The 26,596-nt window shown below is 40.2% G+C and overlaps 2 protein-coding genes across 2 annotated transcripts in view; one reads left to right on the forward strand and one right to left on the reverse strand.

Moving 5' to 3' along the window:
* The first annotated feature begins 1,161 nt into the window (after positions 1-1,161).
* Positions 1,162-11,076, forward strand: tecrl2a (trans-2,3-enoyl-CoA reductase-like 2a). The gene is made up of 14 exons (XM_080515361.1): positions 1,162-1,297; positions 4,519-4,569; positions 5,082-5,133; positions 5,649-5,693; positions 7,072-7,175; positions 7,571-7,686; positions 7,996-8,101; positions 9,416-9,488; positions 9,597-9,640; positions 9,712-9,769; positions 10,116-10,204; positions 10,286-10,331; positions 10,412-10,550; positions 10,894-11,076. The coding sequence occupies exons 1-13, from the start codon at positions 1,274-1,276 to the stop codon at positions 10,537-10,539; spliced, it is 936 nt and encodes a 311-aa protein (XP_080371487.1). The 5' UTR covers positions 1,162-1,273; the 3' UTR covers positions 10,540-10,550; positions 10,894-11,076.
* A 498-nt stretch (positions 11,077-11,574) lies between these two features.
* Positions 11,575-26,596, reverse strand: part of abca4a (ATP-binding cassette, sub-family A (ABC1), member 4a) — a gene marked incomplete at its 5' end in the record, with an annotated part of 30,237 nt that continues 15,215 nt past the window's right edge. Inside the window, 39 exons of the mRNA XM_080514845.1 lie at positions 11,575-12,400; positions 12,525-12,774; positions 12,878-12,970; positions 13,049-13,152; positions 13,244-13,378; positions 13,460-13,601; positions 13,960-14,066; positions 14,155-14,217; positions 14,308-14,428; positions 14,635-14,764; positions 15,122-15,245; positions 15,332-15,479; positions 15,806-15,921; positions 16,009-16,186; positions 16,296-16,465; positions 17,126-17,200; positions 17,381-17,486; positions 17,712-17,744; positions 18,221-18,315; positions 18,407-18,596; positions 18,686-18,784; positions 18,964-19,088; positions 19,202-19,359; positions 20,426-20,506; positions 20,656-20,710; positions 20,922-21,127; positions 21,408-21,510; positions 21,775-21,953; positions 22,395-22,532; positions 22,622-22,761; positions 22,933-23,064; positions 23,169-23,346; positions 23,465-23,644; positions 23,766-23,843; positions 23,937-24,141; positions 24,346-24,567; positions 25,165-25,387; positions 25,847-26,023; positions 26,107-26,312. Coding sequence (XP_080370971.1) covers positions 12,281-12,400; positions 12,525-12,774; positions 12,878-12,970; positions 13,049-13,152; positions 13,244-13,378; positions 13,460-13,601; positions 13,960-14,066; positions 14,155-14,217; positions 14,308-14,428; positions 14,635-14,764; positions 15,122-15,245; positions 15,332-15,479; positions 15,806-15,921; positions 16,009-16,186; positions 16,296-16,465; positions 17,126-17,200; positions 17,381-17,486; positions 17,712-17,744; positions 18,221-18,315; positions 18,407-18,596; positions 18,686-18,784; positions 18,964-19,088; positions 19,202-19,359; positions 20,426-20,506; positions 20,656-20,710; positions 20,922-21,127; positions 21,408-21,510; positions 21,775-21,953; positions 22,395-22,532; positions 22,622-22,761; positions 22,933-23,064; positions 23,169-23,346; positions 23,465-23,644; positions 23,766-23,843; positions 23,937-24,141; positions 24,346-24,567; positions 25,165-25,387; positions 25,847-26,023; positions 26,107-26,312 — 5,385 coding nt within the window. The 3' untranslated portion in view covers positions 11,575-12,280. The remainder of the gene's footprint in view (positions 12,401-12,524; positions 12,775-12,877; positions 12,971-13,048; positions 13,153-13,243; positions 13,379-13,459; positions 13,602-13,959; positions 14,067-14,154; positions 14,218-14,307; positions 14,429-14,634; positions 14,765-15,121; positions 15,246-15,331; positions 15,480-15,805; positions 15,922-16,008; positions 16,187-16,295; positions 16,466-17,125; positions 17,201-17,380; positions 17,487-17,711; positions 17,745-18,220; positions 18,316-18,406; positions 18,597-18,685; positions 18,785-18,963; positions 19,089-19,201; positions 19,360-20,425; positions 20,507-20,655; positions 20,711-20,921; positions 21,128-21,407; positions 21,511-21,774; positions 21,954-22,394; positions 22,533-22,621; positions 22,762-22,932; positions 23,065-23,168; positions 23,347-23,464; positions 23,645-23,765; positions 23,844-23,936; positions 24,142-24,345; positions 24,568-25,164; positions 25,388-25,846; positions 26,024-26,106; positions 26,313-26,596) is intronic.

A 26,596-nucleotide genomic window follows, 5' to 3' on the forward strand; every position in this document is an offset into this window, starting at 1 on the left:
CGGTGATTTATTTACCAATAGTATGTGTTTTTGTATATATATATATTTTGGTAAGGTTATTCGGCCTGTTTTTATTTTATTTTTGAAGAAGTTTCCTTAATCCATGACACTGTCTGGTAAAGGAGTTGCAGAAGACAGATGCCTCTCAACAAATCATGGCAATAATCTGGACCATAATTATATAATGATGTTTGGGCTGGCTCTGATCGGCATGAGGATCATTTAGTCAAAGTATTCACGAGGAAAAACCGTTTGTAGTTTGTAATTTTGACCACTAGAGGACAGTAAATTATTGGGAGATGGTCAATCAATCAATGTAATGATTCTCACTATCAAAGTTGCTGACACCTCTTCCTTTATTCAGGTGAAAACCTGAAATAGGTTTAAACCTCCCTGCAAGCTTCAAACATAATACGCTGCTGTCTTTGTGAACACAAGTCAATTTACTCCCATCATATTTGTTACATCAGAGCAAGAGCCAGACAATCGGTAAAAGTTTATGTACTGTAGCAAAAACAATAAAACAACAGTGATAGAAATCAGAACTTAGAACAGTGTTTGAGTTTTAAAGAAACAGTTTCTTTAACTTCCATGTGTGTGCAGTACAGTATGACCCCATAGTTGTGTACTGGAGAGGAGTATTTCGGTGCTCAGGCTTCTGGGTTCATCTTCTGCTGACACAACTAAGATCTGCAGCTTTCAACCAAGGACCACTCATAAGTCTCCTGCTGTCATTTGGTGCATTGCATTAACAGAAAGACTTTTTTTTTTTTAATATGTTCCTGAAATGCATTAGTATTTGTAGCACGATTCACTTGTGAATCTTAGCATGAAGCACTTTACTTAGTTGTTGTTTCCCACTCTGCTGTTACTGGATTGCTTTCTCCATTCAGCTGTACGGGAGCCCGGCAGGTATCTGCTTACATGAGCCAAGTTTGGGAGAGTTGAAAATACGAGGAAGCAGCATGAAAAAGAAAAAGCAAGAGTGACTCCATGTGCAGGGAGCGCCTCTAGTGATTCTGTGTTCTGGCACTGTCTCGGATTAGGGGAGAGAGAGAGAGGGAGAGAGAGAGAGAGAGGGAGAGAGAGAGAGAGAGAGAGAGAGAGGGATGGAAGGAGACTGGAGAGAATAAGGGGTCAGTGCAGGGACTGTCCTTGAATGGAGAGCAGCTCCAATCTGAGTAGGAACAAGTGGATTTGTGGTGCTTTGTACCGATGGTTAAGGTCATAATCTCTCCCTGTGTACAGGACGTCAAACCTGTGAGCTCCAACCATGAGCCGGGCCACCTTCTTTGAGGTAAGTCTGGAAACTGTGTGACTGCCACTTGCAACCGCCTTTTCAAATGTTCTGCATGGGTTACAATTAATTCTTCTTCCTTGTAGTTGTACACACCTAGAAAAATTTCGCGAGACAAACTTTCCTGGAGAACTCAACAGGCAAGTTTCTCTAGGTTACAGAAGGCTAATTGTAACATGCTACAGGCAGTGTGCCACAGTGTTGTTGTTGTTGTTGTTGTTGTTGTTGTTGTTGTTGTTGTTGTTGTTGTTGTTGTTGTTGTTGTTGTTGTTGTTGTTGTTGTTGTTGTGACATGAGGCATTAGTCCAACTGTCATTTTATTATTTTAAAAAAGCATGTTTGGTAACCTATGAGGAGTCTATCTGAATGTCTGTGTGTGGTAATAGTTATTCTTTTGTTACATAACGAGGCCTCTTTGGGCAAACTTAATGGTGTATATTGTATTTCATATATATTATTGAGGTCAATTGCTTTTATGAACGAGAATCGAAATGTGGTTATCCAAGGTCAGAAGTCTGCAACCTTTTTCTTTTTTCTATTTTGCTTTTTTAACAGTCTCCAACAAAAACACGAGAATATCTACAACTATAATGGAGAGATTCCTAATCCTTTAGATTTTTCTGTGATAATCTCACATGATTAAAAATAAATAGCCCATGTTGAGCTACTCAGGCAATTTAAACTATTTTTTTTTTAAGTAATAAAAAAAATCATCATTACAATTTCTAGATTTCATTTTTATAACATAAACAATTACACTGTTTTCTTTGCTCGTTGTGCACCAGGCAAATGTGTGAGGGGTAAAAAAAATAATAAAAAATGAGGCAAAGTCATGAGCGGCAGCATGAAAAGAACCAGCTGAGTGGCTGTTTGAGCACTTTTCTTGATTGAAAGAGAAAATCTGTCAAGTCTGAGTTACTGTGAAAGTAGAATGACAATGCTGTGCACTGAGCAGCCATATGCAGCTAATAGGCTTCAATAGCAGTGTCTGAAGTAACGATTCTGCAGTTCAAGATCAGTCATTACATTCATCAGCCTTCACATTATGAGAAGCCATTATGGTGAAGAGACTCCTCCAGTTTAATCAATTACTTGGGTTATTAAAGTAAGACATGCGGGAGGGAACAAACATTATATGGCAAAGATTCTATGTGAAATATAATAGAATAAGTGCTTTTTTTTTTAGAAAGACTCACTCGATTTTCCTTTACACACAAAAACACATTAATAAGAGCTATTGATATATGTTATGTTTAAAGTCTTATCAACCTGATTCCATACCACACAATAAAAACCCTCCTGATGAAGTTGACTCAGTGGCCCACAATCACAGTTACCCTGGCAACGTATCAACAACAACAGCAGCCAGATAACCAGCTAACAAGCTAATGCAGATACGTGACTTGCAGTGACTGGGGAGTGAAGTTGGTAGCAACCCTAAGAAGAACTGAAAGATGGATTTATGTCACTTTTCCTCAGAACATCTCGTTGAAATTCAATAAAGTATTATCTGACAGTTTGTAAATTCAGCGAAATCTGATTTCACTGAGAGCCCTCTGAGTTGCCCCAATATCATATTAAAGAGAGAAGCCTTGGGGGGGGGGGGGGGTTGAAGTGAAATAATTTGAATTATTTGGGGGTGAAATGCTTACAGTTGTGGCACACTGACAATTATTATTGTGATTTATAGGTCTTTATAAGCAGTGTGCATAGTTTTCCTGTGAGCATATGTTGGATTCTGGTCTTGAACGGGCTTTTGTGCCATAGTGTCCCTCAGACCCACAAGCTTGTACATGTTGTGTATGACCTGTGGCGTCAGCAGAGCCCTGTATCCCCTGGAGAGGACCGGGCAGCCCGATGATCACATTTACAAGGGCAGAGCACAACCGAGTGCACACTGTTTTCCAGCAGGCAGCACTAATGACACCCCCGATGCCCTTCTCCAACATGCAAATGCATCAACATGTGCCACAAGAAGGCAGCTGGGAAGGTTGGCAGATGGAAAGCAAAACAAACCGGCCTCCCAGGATGCCCTTTGCTGAGACGTCAGCATGCTCTGTGAAGCATCAATACGCACTGAGCTGCCAGATGAGATGAGGTTTCATTTTCAGAACAGGGAAGGACTGTGGCCTCACTGTGCTGGTGAGTTGGAGAGGGCACACATTGTGACTTAAAACATAGTTTTTTTCTTTACAGCAGATTGTATATATGTAGAGCTTGCCCTTCATTCTCATTCTCTACCTCCCGGTTGTGCACTCAGCACATCTTTAGGTATCCATTAGGGGGATATTATACTGTCCAGTAAAGGAACCAATTTAGTTGGGACAGCTCTGCTGAGCAGCGCAGTACGGACTGCTTTCAGGGCAAATTGTGGGCCCACCCACAATCCTCCTTGCATATGTTGTCCATCAGCAGTGACATGGTCTAATTAAGATGAAAAAATGTCCACAAGAAACCAACACAATTGTTTGGAGATTTTTTTAAAGAAATAAATGAACCAAACTCCTTATTCAGACAGAATAATGCACCTAAGAAGAAAACAGGGATGTGTTGTCCGTTAGGTAGCTAAAAACAACCCATCAGATAGGCTTTGATCTAAACGTATATATGCAGACAAGATTGTGTACATGGTGTCCATATACAATACAATTCGGAAAGAAGTTGAAGGCCCACGTTATTTGTTTATGTGACATTGTTCAGAATCAGGATATTGAATCACAGAGGTGGAAGTCAGTAATTACAAATGCTCATTACTGAAAATAGTCCTTGTACTGCCATGAATACATTTTACAAAATAATTTTGAAATGTAATTAATTACACTGTGTGTCTGACTTGCAAAAAGTTGAGTTACTTCTGATTACATCGCAATTTGAATTAATATCTAAACCTTTGGCTCAGAAGAATCAGAAGAGATAAAATACGTATTTCATATCTGCAACAATGTACAAAACACATCGCCATCATGATTTTTGAAGAATTGTACAGAATGTGAATTCTATATTTTACAGATGACAAATAAAACACATCCTGCTGGTATTGCAATTAAATGCAGGCAGTTAGAATCAAACTTCTTCAAAAGTGGCTGTACTTTTACTTATACTTGAGAAATAAATTTTAATTCATAATAACAAATTGTATTCGAGTGCAAAGTTTGTTTTCTCTTTCTACTTCTGTTGGATGATCCAAAATGTAAAAGGTGGGTCATGTTTTTTCACTTCAGGTGGAGGTTCTCAACGCCAAGACAAGAGAGCAGCTTTGTTTTTTAGATAAGGTATGTTAACATGCTGGCATGATCAATAATGATGGCCAATTATTTTAGCAATTTTAAATGTAATAAATCCAAAAATGCAATAACTTGCCACTACTGTAACGGGATACTTGAGGCTTTATCACAATAATATTTTGCCAACAATCGAAAAAGTTATTCCATTAAGGAGCAGTATCTAAAAAGTGATTGCAAAAATGTAAAAAATGTAATGTTGTAATACTATATAGATCGGACAGCATGGCCTAGAAATAAAAGGTTTTGCAGGTTGTGTGAGTTTTACTCAACAGAAATTGTTATTGCACACAAGCATCATCTTCATTAATTTACGATAAATACAATGCAACACTCTCAATTATGATTGCTATTTTACTAATTGTTATCTTATTGGCATTGTTACATTTAGTATGGTGGCAATAATTTCCATTTAAACTTGGCATAAAGGCCTACGGGTCTGAACATTTGACTGTAATAGTTTTATATCAAGTTGAACTACTTTATATTTGTATTGTATTCAGGTGGAGCCACACGCAACAATAGGAGACGTAAAGAACCTTTTCCACAAATCATGTGAGTGTTTTTAATTCAATAATGCTGCATCCAATTAAATCTGTTTGGTTTATTTGAAACACTGTTTTGCGGCGTTATGTTGAACTTTAAGTTGTTTAAACTATTTCGAAATGTCGAGCTCATTAGCTCACCATCAGTTTGATTAACATCATAGTGATACTTTTGTATCTGTTATTGCACTTTGACTGCAAATTTAAACTCATGTAGCACTTAAACAGGAACACAACTTCTCTGCTTCTGAGTGAACCGTCTTGAAATGAATGAGAAATGTCCTTTTATAACCACTTCTTACTGATTCCTCTGATGCCTGCGGTGGTTCTGTCATCAGAGCATTTCTGGTCAGAAATGTTACCAAATGTTTGCCAAGCCCGGGGCCATCAGCGTCCATCAGAGCAGCAGAGCTCCATGTTATTCCATTGTGATCAATTATTATCGGCCCGGAGCCAGGAACTGTGAGTGCTATGCCAGTTCAATCCAATGCTCTTTCTATCTCTCTGTGTGTGTTATTTCCTCAGATCCTCACTGGTATCCAGCAAGACAGGCCCTGAAGCTTGATCCCAGTAAGTCGCTGCGTTTTAATTACAGTATTTACTGTAGCTGTATGCATTTCATCAATGGAATTAGCATTGCATGATGCAACCTGGCTCTCCAGTGACACGGAGGAGAACTATTCAATGTTTGATGCTGCTAAAATTGAATCTGTCATTGAGGTGCAAACTCAGTATAATAATAATAATAACTCACTCTAATCTAGTCTGCAATTACACGGACCAGACGTGATCAGATTAAACGCTGATCATTCACTTCCGAGAACAGCCTAATTATATTCAAATTAAAATCAGCTCGGAAAAAGCTGTGTAACCTTCTATTCAGAGTCATGCGTGCATCTCTCGAACAGCCAACTTCCCACTGCAAAGCATTGTGGGATTGAAATTCCTAATCATTTAGATTATATTCTTGCATATGAGGTCACAAAATGAAGTGTCCACGTAAAAGGGACAAACTGATCTGTTAATTTGACACATTTCAATCAAACTGCCAAAAAAAGGTAACTATAAAAACAGCTTATAGTCCCTGAGACAAAAAGAAAAGAGGTGAGAGAACAGTTTTGTGATCAATATTATGATTTATAGTGTGACTGTGGCTATTGGATCTACATAGTTGCTCCACAACCGTCAATGGATGTAAACTTGGGTTCACTTGCATCATTGCTTCATTCCTTTCTCCTAAATTAAAGCAGTAAATTCAAGCTGTGATTTATGATATTGCAGGGCTTTAGCTCTGATTGGACTCCGAGATCTACTTCACAACTGAAAACCACAGAAAAAAGGAAAAAAAAAAATTATAGTTTGAAGCAATTTGGGTCGGTTACCCCAGAGGAGAATCTAAAAGTGCCATCCAATTAGCGGAGCATATTATATGTTACTCTGCCCGTTAGTTCCCTGGTATGGCAAATGTGAACTGAAAACCTGAAAGATCTGTTTAAACCACGATGCTCACTGCCTGTTCAGTTTAAATACGCGTCGAGAATGAAGGGGAAAATCATGATAGAATAATCAACATGGTCTGACACAAGAACATGGATAGCAAAACCAAACCCAGAACCACAAGAAACCACGAGGGGATGAAATCACGTGAGAAAGGAAAATAAACTCGATGTCAAGTTGCCACTCAGGAGAAGAAGAGGACGACCTCGGAGAAGATTAATGGATGTAGTCAGGGAGGATACGGAGAGGGTTGGTGTAATAATAAAGGAGCCAGGGGATTGGGCGACGTGGAGGTAGGTGGTGAGCCCCTGAAAGACGCAGCCGAAATATAAATAGTTGTTCTACAAGCCCTAAAATCCAGAACAATAAAAAATATGTGACAGTATCGAATGGGTTAAGAAGATGCTGAACTTGTGGTGGATGTAAATATTTTATCCTTCTTTTTTTAAAGAGGGAAAATCACTCAGAGACGATGAAATCTTGCAGAATCTACCTGTTGGGACCACTGCCACCATATACTTCAAAGATCTCGGCCCTCAGTTAGGTTGGACCATGGTAAGAAGTTCCACCTTGGGCAGGTTGCCAGTCCATTATTGGGACAGTCACACTACACACTGTTGACACTACAGTTAAGCAAAGATGCATTTTTTTTTTTAGAATAGAATGCCTTAATTGTCATTTTATAGTTGATATAATGAAATTGCAGGGCAGAGTATGGGACAAAATTGGTATCCCTGAAAAATATGCAAAGATATTTGACCCCATGAGTTTCTCGTTACGAGACAACTGTGCTAACAGCCACACCAATAAAACTAATTCAAATATAATGGAAAAATGGTTCATACGGCTGACCTTCAGTTGCTGATACCGGATTTACAGTGTTGTCCTTTTCTTTGCACACAAACAATGCATAATACCGTTCCAACTTTTTTAATTTCTTCCATTTTCAGGTATTTCTTGCTGAATATATGGGTCCCCTCCTCACCTACCTCCTCTTCTTTTTTCGAGTCCCGTACATTTACTCCAACAGATATGCGTTTACCTCCAGTCCCTACCCCGTCGTCACGTAAGTGGAGAATGAAATGTGTATGCGAGGATAAACTATGGTTGTTGCAAACCTGATTTAAAGGTATTCAAACAAACATGAAACACAATCAAACAAAAGAGCAATGCATGTGTAAACAATAGTATAATGCAAAGTAAATTAGCTTGTTTGTTTTGCATATTGACATTAAGACTAAAAATGACGAAAGCAACCCAGTGAATAGATCATTTACCATCACTTATTCTAAATGTCTTTCCTGTTGAACCAATGTAAAGATGTCCCATGTAGCACATGTCCTCTGACCTGACCTGTTTTTGTTCCGCTGCTCAGACTAGCATGTGCCTGTCACACTTTCCACTATGTGAAGAGGCTGATAGAGACCATCTTTGTGCATCGTTTCTCCCACGGGACCATGCCTCTCAGGACTATACTCAAGGTGAGGACATGATAGCCAGATAGTAACCTCACCTTCTCCCTGATGCACGCCCTTTTGTCCTGTGCTTCCATTTATAGCTCTTCACTCAGCTTAACCCACATTGAGAACTCCTTGTGCTCTGGACATTTTACACACTAATAAGTAGTTTCAAGTTGAATACTATATATTTTTTTTCACATTATAAGAGGTATGATAATTAATAGCTGCTGTTGAGATTTCTTTTAAGTAAGGGTGCACCCTTACATAAAATGTCTTAGAGATATAAATTGGATCAGTTTGCTTGCTTTGAGGCAAGTAATCAGTTGTTTTCAGTTACATTATTAAAATTCACAGTCCAAACACACCACAGCAGGATTAAAGAATACAAAGTTCTTCGTCTGGATGCTTTATATGTGTAGCCCCTCACTTTTATATTTTCTAAAAAGAACAAATAAGAATCCAATCTTGTCAATGAATCCAAGAGCAAACACAAACTCCTGCCTGTGGTAGCATAACAGTTTGTTTTCACTTCTACTGAATTTTTTTTAAGAAAAGTGGTTGTGAAGACCTCTGCTTTTTATTGAGTGAAGGAATCTCAATAATCCAAATGCAGCGTTGCACTAGCTTGACCAAAGGATTTGGAGATGACGGGACTGGTCTTAATCTGCACTAATTGCAGTCAAATACAATACTGACATCTGTCAGTCATGTTTGTCATTGTGCTTTATCACAATTAAATCCTAAATAAAAGTCAGATTTCACTTCTGAGGTCACAAAAAAGGAAACTAAGGGAAAAAAATGGAACTGTTAAGTTGGGCTCAGAGGAGGATTGAAGACGCTCGACACCGCTGTCGGTGGAACAGAAGCTAATTTTGGTTCCCTACAAGTCCAACAAGTCAGAGGGCATCGGAAAGAGATGCTGAAAAGTACGAGCATGGGAACACAGAGTGAGGTGCTACCAACACAGGAACCCAAAAGCACAGCCGAGCCAACAACCACAAGGCACCCAGTATATACCCCGCTGTTACCAGGTGCAGACAATCACACACTCAGGCACAGGTGGTACACATCAGGACAGAGAGCAGCAATCAGATGTGAGGAGGGGAAGCCAAGGAGCCTGAAACCAGAGACAGTGTCAGAAATTCAAAACAACACAAGAAATAAAAAGGTGAACCGTGGCAGTAGCTTCAGAAAATTCTGATTACCGGTAACTTACATTATGTCACATCATCACAGCAACTACAAAAAAGAAAAAGAACAATACAATTCAATACTGCCACTCAATGCACCTTTAACATGAGGTAAGATATTTATCTGCTTGTGTCCTTTTTGCAGAATTGTGCCTATTACTGGGGGTTCTCAGCTTGGTTGGCCTACTACATCAACCACCCTCTTTATACGCCACCATGTAAGGCAGCAAAGTCACTCACATACATCTACTTACAGCCATGCCAATGTTTTTTTAATCCATTTATTTGACTGCAGCAAGTCAATGCCAGGCTATTTCTCCTTACAGCATATGGAGAACTACAAGTCAACTATGCTCTAATCATTTTTGTGGTACGTAAACATACATTCATAATAGTACTTATTGTGAATTCAGCATCCTGATGGGGTTATTTCTTCCCCAGATGTGTGAATTGGGCAATTTCTCCATTCATTGGACCTTAAATACTCTCAGAGGAGATGGTGAGTCGTTCAGCTTCACCTCCTGTACTTTTATTGAATGCAATCAAATCATGAGATGCATATTAATCTGTACTAGTTTTGGTTGATCGACCCTGTAAAAATGTTCTGGAAAATAGTAGAATTCATTATTGTTTCGAAACCAATGACAACATTTTCAGCAGTTTTTTAGCTGGCAATGACAAAAGAATAGAAAATTGAATGAATAATCGTAGTTAATCTAAACCAGAACTAAGATTTAGTGTACAGTTTACCATGTAATCATTATTTGGATAAATGATCAATAATTAGCTTCAAATGTCATTGTCAAACTTCCTCTGTTCTTTCTTCACACAAACTTGTTTGCCAGGATCCAAGATCAGGAAGTTTCCGATGCCTACTAAGAACCCTTTCACATGGCTGTTTTTCTTTGTATCCTGTCCAAATTACACATATGAGGTATTTCACACCCCCTATTCAACATGATAATGTACATCAGACATGTTTAAGTATTTACTTTCCTGTTGTCCTTCCTCATAGGTTGGGGCCTGGGTGAGCTTTTCTATCATGACCCAGTGTTTGCCGGGTGAGAACAACCTGTTACACAACCTTTCTGATTTTAAAATGAATGTATAATTGTCTGACAGTGTATGTTTTGTTTTCCAGTGGCATTATACACACTATTGGTGTTCATACAGATGACCATCTGGGCCAGAGGAAAGCACAGAGCCTACAGCAAGGAGTTCAAGAACTACCCCAGCCTCCGGGTAGCCATTATCCCACTGATTCTCTGACACTGCATCATGTAAGGGCTGTGAGCGACACCTCTGAGCAAAGAATATTGTCGCTGCTGACTAAAGCACTATGCATTTTTTTGTACTACTGAAAAAGTAGGATAGAAGCAATAATTTGTCTATATAAGCCATCAAACTTGCAAGAAGCCTTTTAATTTTCAAATATGTTAGCATTTAAGTTGTTTATTTCTTAATCTAAGTTTGATTTAATAGCCAGATTTAATTAGATTCATTATAATTTATGTCGACTTTTCTGTGCTTGGTTGGTCTTTTTATCCTCTTTGCTGATTTGACAATTGTCACATTGTGGGTTTTTTTTTGTTTGTTTGTTTGTTTTTTGTTTGCCTCCTTCAGAAATCGACTCAAAACTCAACTTGTTGTATTTTACACATTCACATTAGTGAATCTCTTCTGGGGAAAAAAGGTTTTGTAAATTATTCAATAGGTACAGTTTCAGGTTAGATATAGGACAGGAAGCTAACTTTTAACGTTGTTGTTTTTTTAAGTGCCTGTTGTAGAAAACAAGACTTATTTAAAATGTCACTGCATCTCTCAAACTCTCAGGAGGAATGGTACTAAAATTGATTCCTAAATCATGCAAATAATAAGCATTTCACTTCCACAGTACTCAGTATTCTTCAGATGAATATAAACTGCACTGCTTGATAAGTAAGTTCTGGCATGAATGTGAAGCGATCTTGTCAGAGCTTCAGTTAAAACGGCGATAGCTCATAATGTCCGATCTCAGGTTGTAGTACACAATGTGAAACATTTTTAAAACAGCATTGGAACTATGATCAGTTTATCTGAATGAAAGTGAACAAACTTAAAGAAAAGTTCAACTTTATTTGACATCATGTTCCTCTGAGAAATATCACTTTTATGATATTGTGTTTTCTCATGACACAAGCGGCTGCACATTTGTCCTACACATTGGATCAAGCGCAAAGATTAAAGAAAACTTTCACAGCCCCAAACCCACCCCCCAAAAAACAACACCATGTGGAATTTCAATGACTTCAGCAGCAGCAAAACGATTTTGAAACAACCATTGGCTGCATTGCACTAGCACATTGCCAGAAAATTTTGGTAGAGATTGCAACATTTCAGTCAAAGCTGCATGAATAAAGTGCTGAGGCTACCCTGCTCTGAGTGCTTACTTTATGGATCTAAAGAAGGCAATAAAAGATCATCTTGCTTGGCATCTGAAGCAGAATTTACAACGGACCGTCTCTCCCCTTTACAACCTGATATTGAGCTTTTCAGACAGTTCATCCATCAAAGCGTCGGTCCTCGTCCACGACTTTAACCTCAGCTTTAAATTAGTTCGCAAGGCCTAAAAGGTGAGCAGAATGTGGAGCATATAGCAGGCACATGAACGCTTCCAAATCGAGAGCACACTAACCTTGAATGAGCAAAGTGGAGCATGTGCAGTCACATTTCAAAATCCATCTTTAAGGACTGCAATATCCTCATAATGCATTGTTACGTCACTGTAAGCTTCCCCGTTAAAACTGCGTTCCTTCACATGCGGCTTAAAAATACTGACTCGGCTTCCTAAAAAGCTGTAGCACTCCACCAATTGTAGTGATTTTCGCTTTTAGCGTCTTAAACCGGAAGAACATTTTGGTGGTCTCCATCAGATGAGGGTTGTATTTAGGGTCCATTCCAGCAGACAACACATTCATGGACCTTCAAACATTTAGGCCACTGTCATAAAAAAAAGCCTTTTTCTAGATTTTTAGTTCACTTTAGATTTGGTGGACGGAGCATCAATATATTGTTGTGCTCCGGCAGCTTTGGGGTGGAGTACAATGGCGTCGTCTTCTCTTGACTGCTGCTTGGCAAAATTCACAAACACCTGCAGGGACACATAAATAAATGAGGTCAGCTGTACGCTACACCACTTTACAACTCCAATTCATTTCAATGGCAAGTACATATTTCAAAAGTGATGAAATTTGCAGTGTTTTTATGAGGTTTACCTGATCAAGAGTGGTCTGCGACACTGTGTAGTCCTCTATGTTGAGCATGTCTCTATTAGACAGGACCATTTGAAAGATCCGAGCCAGGGAGGGGGAGGAGATCTTATACTGCAGAGTGTTGTAGTGTTTCTCGCTTTGGATGCACCCTGGGAAAGTGCTCTCCATGAAAGCCTCTGCAGGGTTCAGGTCTGGAGCAGAGTCTGGCTTCGCTGCCTTGATCTTCATGGTCACCACGTAACCGTCGCCAAATCTGCATCGGCAATTTCACAAATTGGTGATTGGGTTTTTTATTCTCGCTGTTACCATTCAATTCAGTTGTATTTTGTAATGAGAAATAAAGTAAAATAACCAACTTGTATTTGAGATGTTGAATTGTTCCCAAACACTTAAAAGAGCCATTGACCATAATGGCGAGGCGTGTGCACAGAGCTTCACATTCTTCCATACTGCGAAGACAAATTCCCACCAGTTTCATTTAAATCGTACATTGATCCACACACATGTATCTAGTATAACTAGCTTACCTGTGTGAGGTCAGCACAACAGCTCGTCTGTCCTGAATCACACTCATGATGGAGTTCCAGAGAAATCGTCTGGAAAGAGGGTCCATGCCTGTGGTGGGTTCATCCTGAAGAACAGAAGAACCACATTTACCTCGTCACAAGAGCATTTTGTATATCTTACCACAAACAACCCTTGTAACCACTAGTTGGTCTCACCAGCAGCACCAGGGCAGGGCAGCCTATCATGGCGATGGCTGTAGACAGTTTCCTCCTGTTCCCCCCACTGTAGGTCCCAGCGCTGTAGCCTGCATACTCTGAGAGACCAAGCTTCTGGATGGCCCACTCTGCAACCTGAGTTATAGGAGATTACAATCAAGTCATTCTCATAAAGGCAATTCGGTCATTTTGTCGCGATTGGGAAAAGCATCTCACTCGGCTGATCTCGTATTCGGGAACTCCTCGGAGGCGGGCGTACAGGTGCAGGTGTTCCCTGCCTGTCAGCAGCTCGTCAATGGCGTCAAACTGTGGGCAGTACCCCATGTTCTGGTGGACATCCAGGATGTTGGTTAAGATGCTGAAGAAACAAACACAACAGAAAGGTAATCCTAAAACAGCATTGCAATAACATGTGCAATTGGAAATAATAACAAATCAATGAGTTTCATGAGGGAATCAATCAGCATTTTGACCAACACTGTGCTGACAGCACAACTAATGTGTCATAGCAACAATTTGATATTATATTGTTGTACTATGCTCACACTATTTCTACATGTTAATCAATAGAGACAATCAAAATTAAATTGTGTTCAGATTTTCAGTAACATGGACTGGTGATGTGTATAAAAGAACTGTTTGATTTATCCATGGTCAATCCTGAACAGGTCGCCAGTCCATCAAACTTACGCACAAATTGAGTTGGCATTAAGTACCTGTGACCAGAAACTGAGGCCTCTCCCGAGGTGACGTCTATGTCTCCTGTCAGCATCTTGAATGTGGTGGTCTTTCCTGCTCCGTTCACCCCCAGGAGGCCGAAGCACTGCAGATGATAAACATAAGTACACGCTAACTCCCCATCTGCAGAGTGAAACACTTTTCAAAACAATTAAGAAAAACCTGTACAAAACCTCTCCAGGTGAAACCCCGATGCAGATTCGGTCCACAGCAGGAATTATTGTTCTGGTGTATGTCTGGAAAAGAAAGCGTACCAAACACATGAGGCTGAAAGAGTTCAATATGATTAAGTCAAAGATTTATCATAATAAAGAGGAATGTCCAACCTTGGATAGATCTTTTATGCATAAAATGTCATTTGTTTTTCTACTCTGGCCCATTCGTTCTCTTTCCTCTGCCACATCTGCATCTTCATTCAAAATGTGAGGCTTCGGCCCGTCAGGTATCCTGCCAGTCAAAAAAAAAAGAAGACAAAAAGACACTGAGAAAATAATCTTCCACTTAATCTATGAGCTACTCACAACATATTCTGGGTTATGTCAGGTTAGGCTAACAGGAGAAAAGGCTGGAGTTTCTTTGCATTTCATTGCGTATGCAAATTTCGAGAGAAAGCGGTTGCTTTTAACTAAAGTGGGAAGCTGTTTTGCACTTGCCAGTGATCCAGGAAAAAGCGATATTGAAAAAGAACATTAAGGATGAAATAGACAAATCCCTCTATGGCCATGGAGAACAGGTTCTTCCCAATGAAGTCCCAGTGGTATGGGTCTGGACTGTAGTCCTCACCTGAAGAAATACATAAGAAATCACAACAACACAGCTGTAAACGCTCCATCTCATCCGACACTTGAATGTTTCTCGACAGTTTATTTGATATTAAGCCAATAAAAATTCATATACAAATAATTTACCCATTTGATTTTATATTCATGCAGCTGCACTGTAGAATGAAATTTGAAGTGCCAGTGGGTTTTTTAAAGATTTACAGCTCTGCAGTTGGCAATGGACTTGACAGTAAATATACAGTGTCAAGTTTCATTTAAAGTGTTGAGAGCTCGGCGGGCAGATGGACGCTTTCGATGTGATAAGTTGTTGCTTGATAATCTGTGTGGAAATATGAGTCCGAGAGCGTTTCGCAATTACCAAAGCGAGCATAGACATCGGTCAGAGCCTGGTTCATGGCCATGTCGATGAGACCGCGGCCCAGGCAGTAATGAGGGAAGATCAACAGGATGATCTTCAACAGCTGGTTTATCTTGTACAGGGCCTGAGCACAAATATAACACAGGAAATAAGCATGAGATGGAAGGCTGAACACAGACAACAGCGACAAAAACAACAACTTTGTCTTACCGTGGTGCTCTCAAAAAGGTCAAGTATGAAGGTGATGGCACTGCTGTTGAGGCCAATGAAGAGATTGATGCATGACAGGGAGACGTAGGCTGTGCTGGGAACGCTGAATAGGTAGGACATGGGGTACATCATGGGTGTCACAGACCACCTGAGAGAGTGTGAAAGAAATCAAGAATCAATTCAGCAAAGTCATTGTTGAAGTCTAATAATTCAGAAATACTTCTTTTTTTTAATCAGCTCATTCTGACAACAACATTTGATTGTACAATAATTACATATTGTACAACAGAATGCAGTTCATACACTGAAAACAACAAAAAAAACCAAGTGGGAACGTTCAAAATATAGTATTTTTTATCGCACGAATAATGTAGACAGTATTTGATTTGATTGAGAGATAGATCATAGACAAACTAAGCTGAAATAAATGTGTGCGGACACGCGCGCGCGCGTGTGTGTGTGTGTGTGTCTCACCCATAAAGCATAAGCAGGGCAATCAGTGGTTCCAGGTTGGTCGGTGAGGTGTAGCACTTCTTATCAAAAAAAATGAAAATTTCCACCACCATTGCTGCACTGATGGAATAATTAACCTGAAGGAAGAAAAGACAGTTCCGGTGTTGTAACACCAGTGAGCGACTGAATGCCTCATCTCTTAGAAATGTGCAGGGCTACGTTACCATGTCCCAGAGAAAGTTGGCCATCCAGTACACCAGTGGGCTGACGCCACTGACAAACTGCAGGTGCTTGGCCTGAGTGACCCTCTCCTGGATGAGATAGAGAACGAAGCTGGCTGGGACAAAGGACATGGCGAAGATGACGCATATGGCCACCACCGCATCCACAGACGTGGTCAAACTGAGGAAAGCACAAATAAACGTATGAGAAAAATTCAATATTTTCTGTTATCCCGGAATTGCTTTAAAGTTTTAACCTTGAAAAGTTTCCGAAAATGAAAATCACTCACACTGTGATTTCAGAAAGCTGCTCTTTGGTGAGGTTCAGAGGATGGTTGATGGCTGTGATTCCATACTCAGCCAGGTTTGCTTCTTTGGGCAGGTTTGCACGGAGGATAGCGTTGTTGGCCACATTCATAAAGGATACCATCGAATGCCAGCCTTTATTGTTGTACCACACCTGAGAGGAGCAGTAAATACGTCACTTTGACAAGTCCTTGAAATATTGCTCAATTACAAACCACTACACATTCTTTATCCTGAACTTGGACTGTCACACTTAATGTATGCCTGGGATCGATATTAATTACATCCCAAAAAAATGTCTCTTGTTTATTTTTTTTAAACTAAAACATGTTTAATAAATTTTTTGGTGTGTTTCAAACTGTGGAGTTCAATTATAGAATTGATGGAAAACAGAGTTTCACATATTTAGAAAATTATTTAAGTTTTCATTTATTTTCGTTTTTTAATTAATTACACGGAGGAAACCGAACGTTCATAATTCCTAATTCAAATTTATTTTCCTGTTCCTGTCAGTTTTCTTCTATCGACTGCATTTGCTGATAATAACGAAGCAATAGTATCAATAGACCCTATGCAGTTATATACTAGATGTATTATTATTATTATTAAAGCATTATTGTATTATTTAATTGATTGATGGACAACTCTGCCAATTTGTTAAATATTTCCATATGTTTTATGTATATCAGGATTATATCCTTATTTCATTTACATTTTGAAATAAATACAAGTCTGCTGGAATCTATCGCATTTACAGGTGTCTAAATGATGGAGATTAAAGTTCCATCCCACTGCTGAGCATTATTGAACTGACCTTGACATTATTTTGAGTCTCCATGTATCTCAGGAACGTCCATAAATCATTTAGGGTTTGTTTGGAGTATTTACCCTGTAAAGAAAACAAATAAGGTCATATTACCAAAGAAATCAAAGTGATGAATGTACACGCACACGCACACGCACACGCACACACACACACACACACACACACACACACACACACACACACACACACACACACACACACACACACACACACACACACACACACACACACACAGAGCTGTACCCCGGTGACATTGAGCAATCGAGCCATCTGAGCTGCGAGGTCCTGAACGGTCTTGGGCTGAAGCTCTAAAACAGGAAGCTGTCCTCCCACTGAAATCCCTCCATACCTGAACACCACAGACCAAACCAGAACAGAGACCATCTCAAAATCACAACATCATAACATCATAACATCCCTCCCAAACCAGCTGAACACAAAAGAGTGTGCTACACAATTCTAACCACAAGAGGGAGAACTACACCATAACAACGGCAGGTCTCACTCTAAATGCACGTGAGATTTTACACGCAGGATATAAATGACTTCTGTGAGAATCAATGGAAATATTCACCTTTGTTCATTCACCCAGTATTTGCTTTTCAAGCTGCAATAAAAAGCACATGTAAAGATTTCATTTAATTGAATTGCAATAGATAGATAGGTAGATAGATAGATAGATAGATAAATAGATAGATAGATAGATAGATAGATAGATAGATAGATAGATAGATAGATAGATAGATAGATAGATAGATAGATAGATAGATAGATAGATAGATAGATAGATAGATAGATAGATAGATAGATAGATAGATAGATAGATACTAAAATAAGATTAATTATTACATAAACCTATATTTACCGTTTAATGCAGATTAAATACACTAAAATAACATCTAGATTATTACCGATACATGCAAAGATTACAAGAGGAAAACAATAATTAAAAATAAAATACACTATAAATGTGATATATATTAAAAGATGAAAAAATAAAGAATTTTCAAGTCCACAATTTGAAAATTGTGTGTTTATCACAGTGTGGGGACAGTAGTTAAGAAGCTCTGGATAATTGTGTACCTGGTCCTGATCAGGGTCGGGTACGTCTTCACCAAGTAGTCAGAGATGTTTCTTCCAGTCAGATCATACAGCACGTCCCCTGTTGACTGGATCCTCTGAAAATAATGCACATTTAAGTGTTTTGTGCATATGATTTTGCATGTGGATTTTTGTTAGTTTGCGCACATCCAGTGTCCGTTCTCCTACCTGTGGAGGGGGCAGGCCTCCAGCTCCCTCAGGACACACGGGGAGCATAGTGAGTTTCCTGCATGTGCTGCACTTGCACTCAGGAGACGGTCTGATGGAGGTCCACTCTGGACCGGCCAGCATGTCGATCAAGGCCGGGTTCACCAAGGCCATCTCCCACTCAGTGGTAATGTTGCTACATGGGAAATCTCTACGAGTGAGAGAAACAAAACGAACTTCATCAAATAAAACCACGCAGCACACAACCAAGGAGGTGAACTTGATCGGAGAATTATTTACTCCAGTGGTTCATCCGGCATGCAGCGGGTCCCGAAGCCAGGCTTGTCGAGTAGGACCTCTCCGAAATATCTCATCTGAGCATCTGTAGGGCGCTCGTTACTGCAGCGAAGAAATACACACAATACCAAATCACAATTCATTTTCTGACAAACTTTAGTGAGTGGAGAGTAACTATGAGTTTTCGTATGCTAATCTTATTCAAGAAGTTAAACTCCACATGATACATCAATGACACATTGGCTTGTTCAGGAGTTGTGAACCACTGATGTAGTACCCACCTGAAGAAGGTGTACTGTCGCCCGTACAGCCAAGGTGTGAGGGTCAGACTGGGATACTCTCCGAACGGTGGCACAATGAGCGTGAAAGTCAGTGCCAGGAAGACAAAACTGGCTGGCAGCACAATCTACCCAAGACACAGACAAAACATGTTTCAGTATGTGTAACAAAAAAATGCAGATCCATTTCAACAAATGCTAACCTATTGGTGGTTTATATGAATTCTCAGTAGAAGGTCACCTGGGCAAAGAAGTCCTTGTAGGAGCGGGTGGCATGGTGCAACCTCTTGATGAGCAGAGCGAAGAACTGTTTGATGGTGAGACAGAGACCTTTGACCTGGTAGGATCCCCTGCCCGCGCTGCCTTCTGAGTTATCACAGGGGCCCTGGCCATTGGAATCTGAAATAACAGTTCATGTTATGAGCTGCAATTAAACATGCAGAGTCTACGCTGACTCACAGAAGCCGTCCGGCTGCCCGGACAGGTTCATCCACTTCTGGGCAGTGATCAAAACGCATTTGCCAGGAGAGCTTTACTCGTCTTTAGGGGATCATGTTCACGTAACACTGACGTGCCAGTGGAAGCTGTGGTGCTTCTTAAACATATCATCTAGCTAATATGTTTGAATTGCAAAGCTGAAGCTCTCTGTATTTCAATGTTGTCGGGAAAAACACTGATACCAAAGTACACCTCCAGGAGTGGATCAAAATAATTTAATTAAAAAAAACAAAACAGTTGTGGTCTCACATCATGCCAGGAATTACCAGAAATAAGATGTTTGTGGAATTCCCATGTAATATTTCCACTAAATGTTGATCAACTTCTTAAAGGCTTTGCTTCTTGTGCAAAACAAACAAGCATGCAACTTCATACTTAGCATGGAGATTCTTTTTATGTTATCAAGAATTAAAGAATATTTTCTAAGATTTATTTATTTTTTTCCTTCCTTCGGCGTCCCAGTTAACTTTTATTTAAAATATGGGGTTTTCAAAGTGCCGGGTGGGCCTCCAGGGGTGAAGGTTGAACAGCAGAGGGAGAGATTATTGCAGCTCAATAAGCAAAACTAGATGAAAAACACTCTATATATGGACTAACCCAGTATTTCTATTAAAAACATCTGACGAGCAAAAAGGTAGTTGTGGTCTATTATCACCTATGGATCCCATCTCCCTTTATTATTATCTAATAATGTGGAAAAACATGAGCAAGTTGGACATTCAACCAAAAAAAAAACACTTTGTGTGAGAGAAAGCATATAAAGGGTTTGAGGGGTTGTGGTCTAGGAGGGGGTTCAAACTCTGTAATCAGGGGCTCATCCTCCCACACTTTGAAAATGCCCAATGTGGCAGTTTTTAATAAACTGACATGTTTTTCCCACAACAGCAGCAGCAGCGGCAGCAGCGGCAGCAGCGGCAGCAGCAGGCGTTCAGACCTGTGAGCTGAAAAATCAAAACTGTACTGTCACCTTTCACCGCTTCCACATCAACAGCCACTCTGTTGAATCCGCATAGACTGACACGAGAAACCTGTTGCATTGATTTCTTATCTGAGAGAGTTTGAGGAGGCAAGTGAAGGAGATGACACACATAATCAGTGGTTAAGGGAAAAAAAATAAAATAAACAAAAGGGCAGAAATTGGTAGTACAAACTACAATCTAGAGGGGAAAAAGAAAGGACACAAAATCATTTGTTTACCTTGAGCACATCTCTTGTTGGTTGCATTTCCATCTGCGGTGACCTTTAGGAAGATCTACAAGCAAATAGATTATGTTAATGCGAGCGCCAAACACAGCCTACATGACACATTGCCATATTAAAAGTCTAATTTTCTTTTGCAAAATCCATTGGATGGCTGTTTAACACACTCTAAATGCAAATCTCTTAAAAAAAAAAAAAAAAAAAAAATCATTCAATACTTGCATATAAGTGCCACCACTTCCTTTCTTATTGTTCCCACGCACCTCCTCCAGTGATGTATCCGAAACCCCAAAACTGCTGAGGCCAATGTCCACAAGGGTTTCCTCCAGCTCTCTGAAGAGGCTGGCGTAAGCCCTCGGCTGGAAGTTGCGATTGGGCAGCAGATAGGTGAGCTCCTGGCCGATGGCCTCGATCAGACGGGCCTGTGGAACATGATGATGGACCAAGGCTGTGATGCGCTCCATGTCACCTGGAGGCGAATGGGACGAGAGGTTGTATCTTCATTGAACTTTTTGTCACACTTGTTGCTGCTATTTCACCATCAGCGAAATTCAATCAGTGTTTTGCATGAGACATGAGACACGAGTCAACTCCGTCAGAGCACAGATTCTACTGTGTAGTATCTAAGCACACTTACGTCAATCCAGAGAAGAGGCAGTATTTACCAACACAACGAAGAGCTTAAGTCCTATTGTATTCATGATATTAGCTATAGATGCATTTAAAAAAACAAGTTCTGGAGTCCTCACCATCCATCTGTCTGTCTGGGGTCTGACTCTCCTCCTGGTTTACTTTAAACTTTGAACATTTTGAGCAATTACAGGAGCAGTCGTCTGTGCAGTCACATCCAACCTGCAGGAGGAAACAGATCCATAGGATTGTTGTTGAAATGTTTGATCATTTTTACTTCAGAGCTTTCATTGCAGAATCTAAACACACCAAAACTTGAATTGTGTGTCTTTCCAGAGAAATATTCAGCGGCAACATATTGGATTTCTGCAAAAATGTAATATCCATCGATCCATATTTATCATTTCATTCTACATTGCGCTGCAGGGAGTTCAAACTAATACCAGCTATTTATAAACATATTCAAGCATTTTTTTTCCGCCCCACCTTTGAAGTGTCCGGTTTCATCCGACGTACAACTGTCAGGTAGAAACCGGCACCAAAACAGTTCTTGAGGAAGATGGGGGACCCACAGCAGTAGAGGCGGCCCTGAGACATGATGGCAACGCGGTCACTCAGCAGGTCGGCCTCGTCCATGTGGTGGGTGGACATGACCACTGTTCTGCCTGTATGACAGAAAGATGAAGATGCAACGAATAGAGAGAAACGGGCAAAAACACTTGCGCTGCCGTACAATGATAGAGGGACAAAGGTATTTTGGTTTGATGTCATGGATTAAAACATATATGTATATATCTCAAAGTAACACCAACTAACCTCTGTTATGTGGCCGTAGTGGAGATAAAAGATCTTTTTTTTTTTTTTTGCAGTATTGGTTTAACCTTTACTGCTGTACATCATTGTCAATAGCAAGATAACCGATGCATTGCATGTGTTTGACTCCCATTGAAATAACTGCACCCTGACCAGCTAAACCTGCTTGATTTGTTCATCATTTGGCACCTGCATGTCATGTAATACTTCTTTGTGTTGTTAATAGACACATTAATACAATGCTGTTAGAATCACAGCAGTTAAAGTAAAAAATAATCATGGGTCAGTAGTACCTGCACGGTATTTGAGGAGTAAATCCCAAATCGAGCGTCTGGAATAAGGGTCCACCCCAGAAGTGGGCTCATCCAGAATCACCACCTTTGCCCCACCAACAAAAGCCAGGGCGACCGACAACTTCCTCTGCATACCCCCTGGATTCAAACACCATGACCTTCCAACGCTGCAGGTGTCATTTAATATGCACATTAAAGTGAGCGTTAATATGTGTGTGCATGCAGACCTGAGAGATTCTTGGTCAGCTGGTCTCTTTTGTGAGGGAGACCCAGATCCTGCAGCATGTTCTCCACCTCTTCACCGGCTTCTGCTGTTGGTCGGCCTTTCAGCAGCGAGTAGAAGAGGATGTGCTCTGCCACCGTCATACTGAGAAAGAATAAGAAGATGCATTCATTGAACATGCAATACAAAAACATATTTATTTGTGTATCACTGCGTTTGGTGACACTTAATTGAAGTGCAATGCAAATTAGTCCAAGTAGTTTTGTTACGATAAAAATGTATTCTTTACAAAATGTGTGTGCGTGTGTCACTTACTGCTGAAAGAGGATGTTGTGTTGAGGACACATTCCCAGAGACAGACGGATGGAGTCCATGTCTGTGCAGATGTCATTGCCATAAATGGTGGCTGTCCCAGAGGAGGGAGGGAACATGCCAGTCAAAATTGACCTGAAAGGAGGGAAAAGAGAGAAAGAAGCAGAGATACATTGTCATTTGTTTTTTTACATCACTTTGGGGGGATGTTGTCATATTTGGAGGTTTATCTAACGTACATAGTCGTGGTCTTTCCAGCCCCGTTTTGGCCGAGCAGGGCTGTAATCTGGCTTTCGTAGAAGTTGATGCTGAGGCCATCCACAGCTGGTGTGCGGCTACCGCTGAACACCTTGACCAGGTTCTCAACACAAACACCTTTTATGAGATCCGCTGGCTCGGCCTCGAAGAAGGTCTGCTCTGTACACACAAAGACAAACATTACAGAAGTAAATAATTCTGCTTAAACTGCTCCTAAAACATTTTAATTCACAGGACTGAAATGCTCTGCAGCAAAAGCAATGTATGTCAATTTTACCATCTTTCTCCTGGCTCTCTTGCCCTGGATTCTCAGACTGAGCATGTTCACATGAGGGTACGTTATCGATACTCTTTGTTTTCAGCTCATCTTCGTTTTCCTCCTGTTCCTTTTTCTGCGGCTCTCCTTGCTCTTTGTTCGCCAGGTTGTCAAAGCCTTTTTTATCTAACTCCAGTTTACCTGTGAAACATTAGGCAAAATTCTTTAAGTCAAGTCAAAAATAGTCATCATATGTACTCCTAATGTATCTATCCTCGTATGTTGTACACTTATTCTAAAGTAAGTTTAAAGAACAGAGTACCTGAAGCTGGAGCCACGGTGTTGAGCCAATAACGTGGCAGGAAGGGGAAGTAAAAAGGACGGCCTATCCCATATTGTCCTGTGATAAGAGATAATGATAACAAAATACATTCTATAAATAATAGTGTTGGTTTTTGTTTTTCTATTGTAAATGTTATGCATAAACCCTTACCAGGGAACACATTGTCCAGATACCAAGCCAGAACTGCATATAGCACAGTGTCCAGCCACATCATGCAGATGGACGTGAGGAAGGAGAACTCGTCTCCCTCCAGAGGGCTGGTCTGGATGTTGTCCCACTGCAGACCCATACCCTGCTCCTCATACCGAGACAGATACTCGGTACCAAATCCAAAAGCCACTTGGGACAACAGACTCTGAATGAGAGGAAAATTATAGAATGAAGCAAAGTCCTTCCATTGCGTTCAGTCACATTTAATTGTGTGTTTCTCACCATACTTGTGGTTTTGTCTAATTTTAGTCTCAATTACATAGCAACAATTTCGCTTCTGAAAACGTATGTTAACAAATAGTTTTCTCCTTCCACTTGTTTTTATGAATTTTCAGCTGGTGCCACCCACCACCAGTATCTTCATGTCTTTGGTGATGTGGTCCTGCCAGGCGAAGCAGAAGATGTGCGGAAGGTACAGAGTGAAGTAAACGATGCCACAGCAGGCCGCTGCCAGGTTCGCCTGGTTGAAGAAGACACTGAAGAGGAAGCACTGCATGATTGTGGCCGTGGTGAAGGTGAGCAAAAAAAGAAAAAGGATGAGGGGGTTGCTGTAGTTCAGCACTCTTCCTTCCTAAAGGCAGAAGAAAAACACACAATGAAATACTTTCATGTGTCTCACAATATAAACAAGTCTTCTTCATATAGATACTGAATTAAGTGTTATGGATACTCTTTTATAGTTACATACTTTGACTTTGCAGCCATTAGTGAACACTGCAGTGGTGTAGGTTTTCATGTTAAATATTAGTTTACACAAAGCTTCCACCAGAGGTGGCAACAGCCCTTCAGCCAACAGAGCAACATGACAGAACTTGTCTTTTACGGGTTACATGAGTTGTTCATTGACTAACTCATTCCTGCAAGGCCGTTCATCAACATGTTTCCCATGATGTCATGGTATTCACAGCCTTTCATTAATAATTCACAGCTATGTACTCAGCCAGTTATCAATTAATTCTTTCAAGGAGAAAAGGCGACGTAATTCACAGTGAAACTGGGTGCCATCTTATCATTTATGATCCAGATGTGCGAACATGACCAGAAACATGTTGAATGAATCATAAGATAAATATAGAGGTAAAATGACTAATTAAACCTTGTATCATGTGTATCATGAACCAAGTATGAGATATAGATGAGGAATATCTATCGTCTTGTTTTTCCTCACCATGATGATGACACTAATGAGAGCAGTGCTCAATCCCATCATGATGAAACTGTCGATGAACCAGGTGGACCAAATGACGCTGTTGGTGACCCCCATGCCTTTCATGGTCTCTTTCAAACGCAGCTCTCGCTCCAGAACGATACTCTTTACTATCATGGACACAGAGTAGACCCAGGCCAGCACCATGAAGATGGGGAAGCAGCGGTTTAACGTCAGCATGAAGCTGGACAGGAGAGAAATAGAATTTTAAAAAGCTGAATGAGGAGGACAGCGTGGCTAAAACTTACATATATGAGTCACATAACATATCAGTCACACAACAGGTGTATATCAGAAAATTTTAATGTCACTGAAAAGTTATATGCTACACTCATAACATGTAAACTAAAATGGTTCAAAGGTTTATGAGCTTTAATTGTGATGATTATTGCCTCTGGTTAAAAAATTAAAGTAAAGCATCTGGTAACTCAAGGGTCATAATTACAACAAATCCTAATGAAGTTTGAAATATATGATGGTTGATTGAATGAAATTATGAGATTGAATTGATTTCTAAAATGTTTTAGATAAACTTGTAGTTAAATAGATTTTGATTGGTTGGCCTTCCTTAGTAATAAGAAAGCCAAAAATAAACTCTGCAGTGGCAAAATGACTAAACCTAAATATTCATGTTTTTACTTACAGATCATCCACATAGCATGGATAAGGAATTTGTTGTAGGTATACACCCAGTGGCCACTCCTTTCCTGTGTGAGTCCTAATGATCCCGTGCTCTATTATATCCTGAAGGTAGGCAAAGCCGCCCCAGATGTAGCGGAGGTCATCCATAGGATCAGCTCTGGGACCTGGATCCCAATACCTGAGCAGTACACATATTGTTACACCACATGTTATCCATCTTTATACTGAACACATTCATTTGCCGAGATGTTTGACACTGACCTGTCTTTGACCTTATTGGTGCGCTCCACCACATCAATATCCATACGGATCTTGAACTGAACATGTGGCGGGACTTTGTTGGTCCAAGAATACATATTCACAAAGACCAGGCCAGCCCAGAACTTGCTCTCTTCAAGCAAGTTCAAGGCCCGGTAAGTGACGGTGTCCTCATCAGGGAGGGGTACAAATTTGTCCAAGACCATGCACTAACAGACAAAAAAAAAAAAGAAAAAGAGGTAAATGGAAAGACTGCACTGAGAGTTGAGCACGCAAAAATGAAATATAATAACACGAAGTTGGATGTTTTTTGGAAGGACACAAAATGAGTGTTGATCTTTCACATGCTGTGTAAAAACAGCTAAAGCAACTGCTGGACCAAAAAAAAGAGAAAATATCCAATAATAACACCCTTCCAAATAAAACTGGTGGGGGGGCCAGATGAGGAAATCCTTCCCAGCACAATAACAGCAGCTTTCTCTGCTAAAGGGTG

Source organism: Blennius ocellaris (genome assembly GCF_963422515.1).
Source record: "Blennius ocellaris genome assembly, chromosome: 19".
In the NCBI taxonomy this organism is placed as follows: Eukaryota; Metazoa; Chordata; class Actinopteri; order Blenniiformes; family Blenniidae; genus Blennius; species Blennius ocellaris.

What these genes read in the sequence shown, in the direction of transcription:
- tecrl2a (XM_080515361.1), top strand. Translation starts at nt 1,274, where the DNA reads ATGAGCCGGGCCACCTTCTTTGAG. An exon ending in GCCGGGCCACCTTCTTTGAG is followed by an intron (nt 1,298 to 4,518) that starts GTAAGTCTGGAA and finishes TTTTCACTTCAG; the next exon opens with GTGGAGGTTCTCAACGCCAA. An exon ending in AGCTTTGTTTTTTAGATAAG is followed by an intron (nt 4,570 to 5,081) that starts GTATGTTAACAT and finishes TATTGTATTCAG; the next exon opens with GTGGAGCCACACGCAACAAT.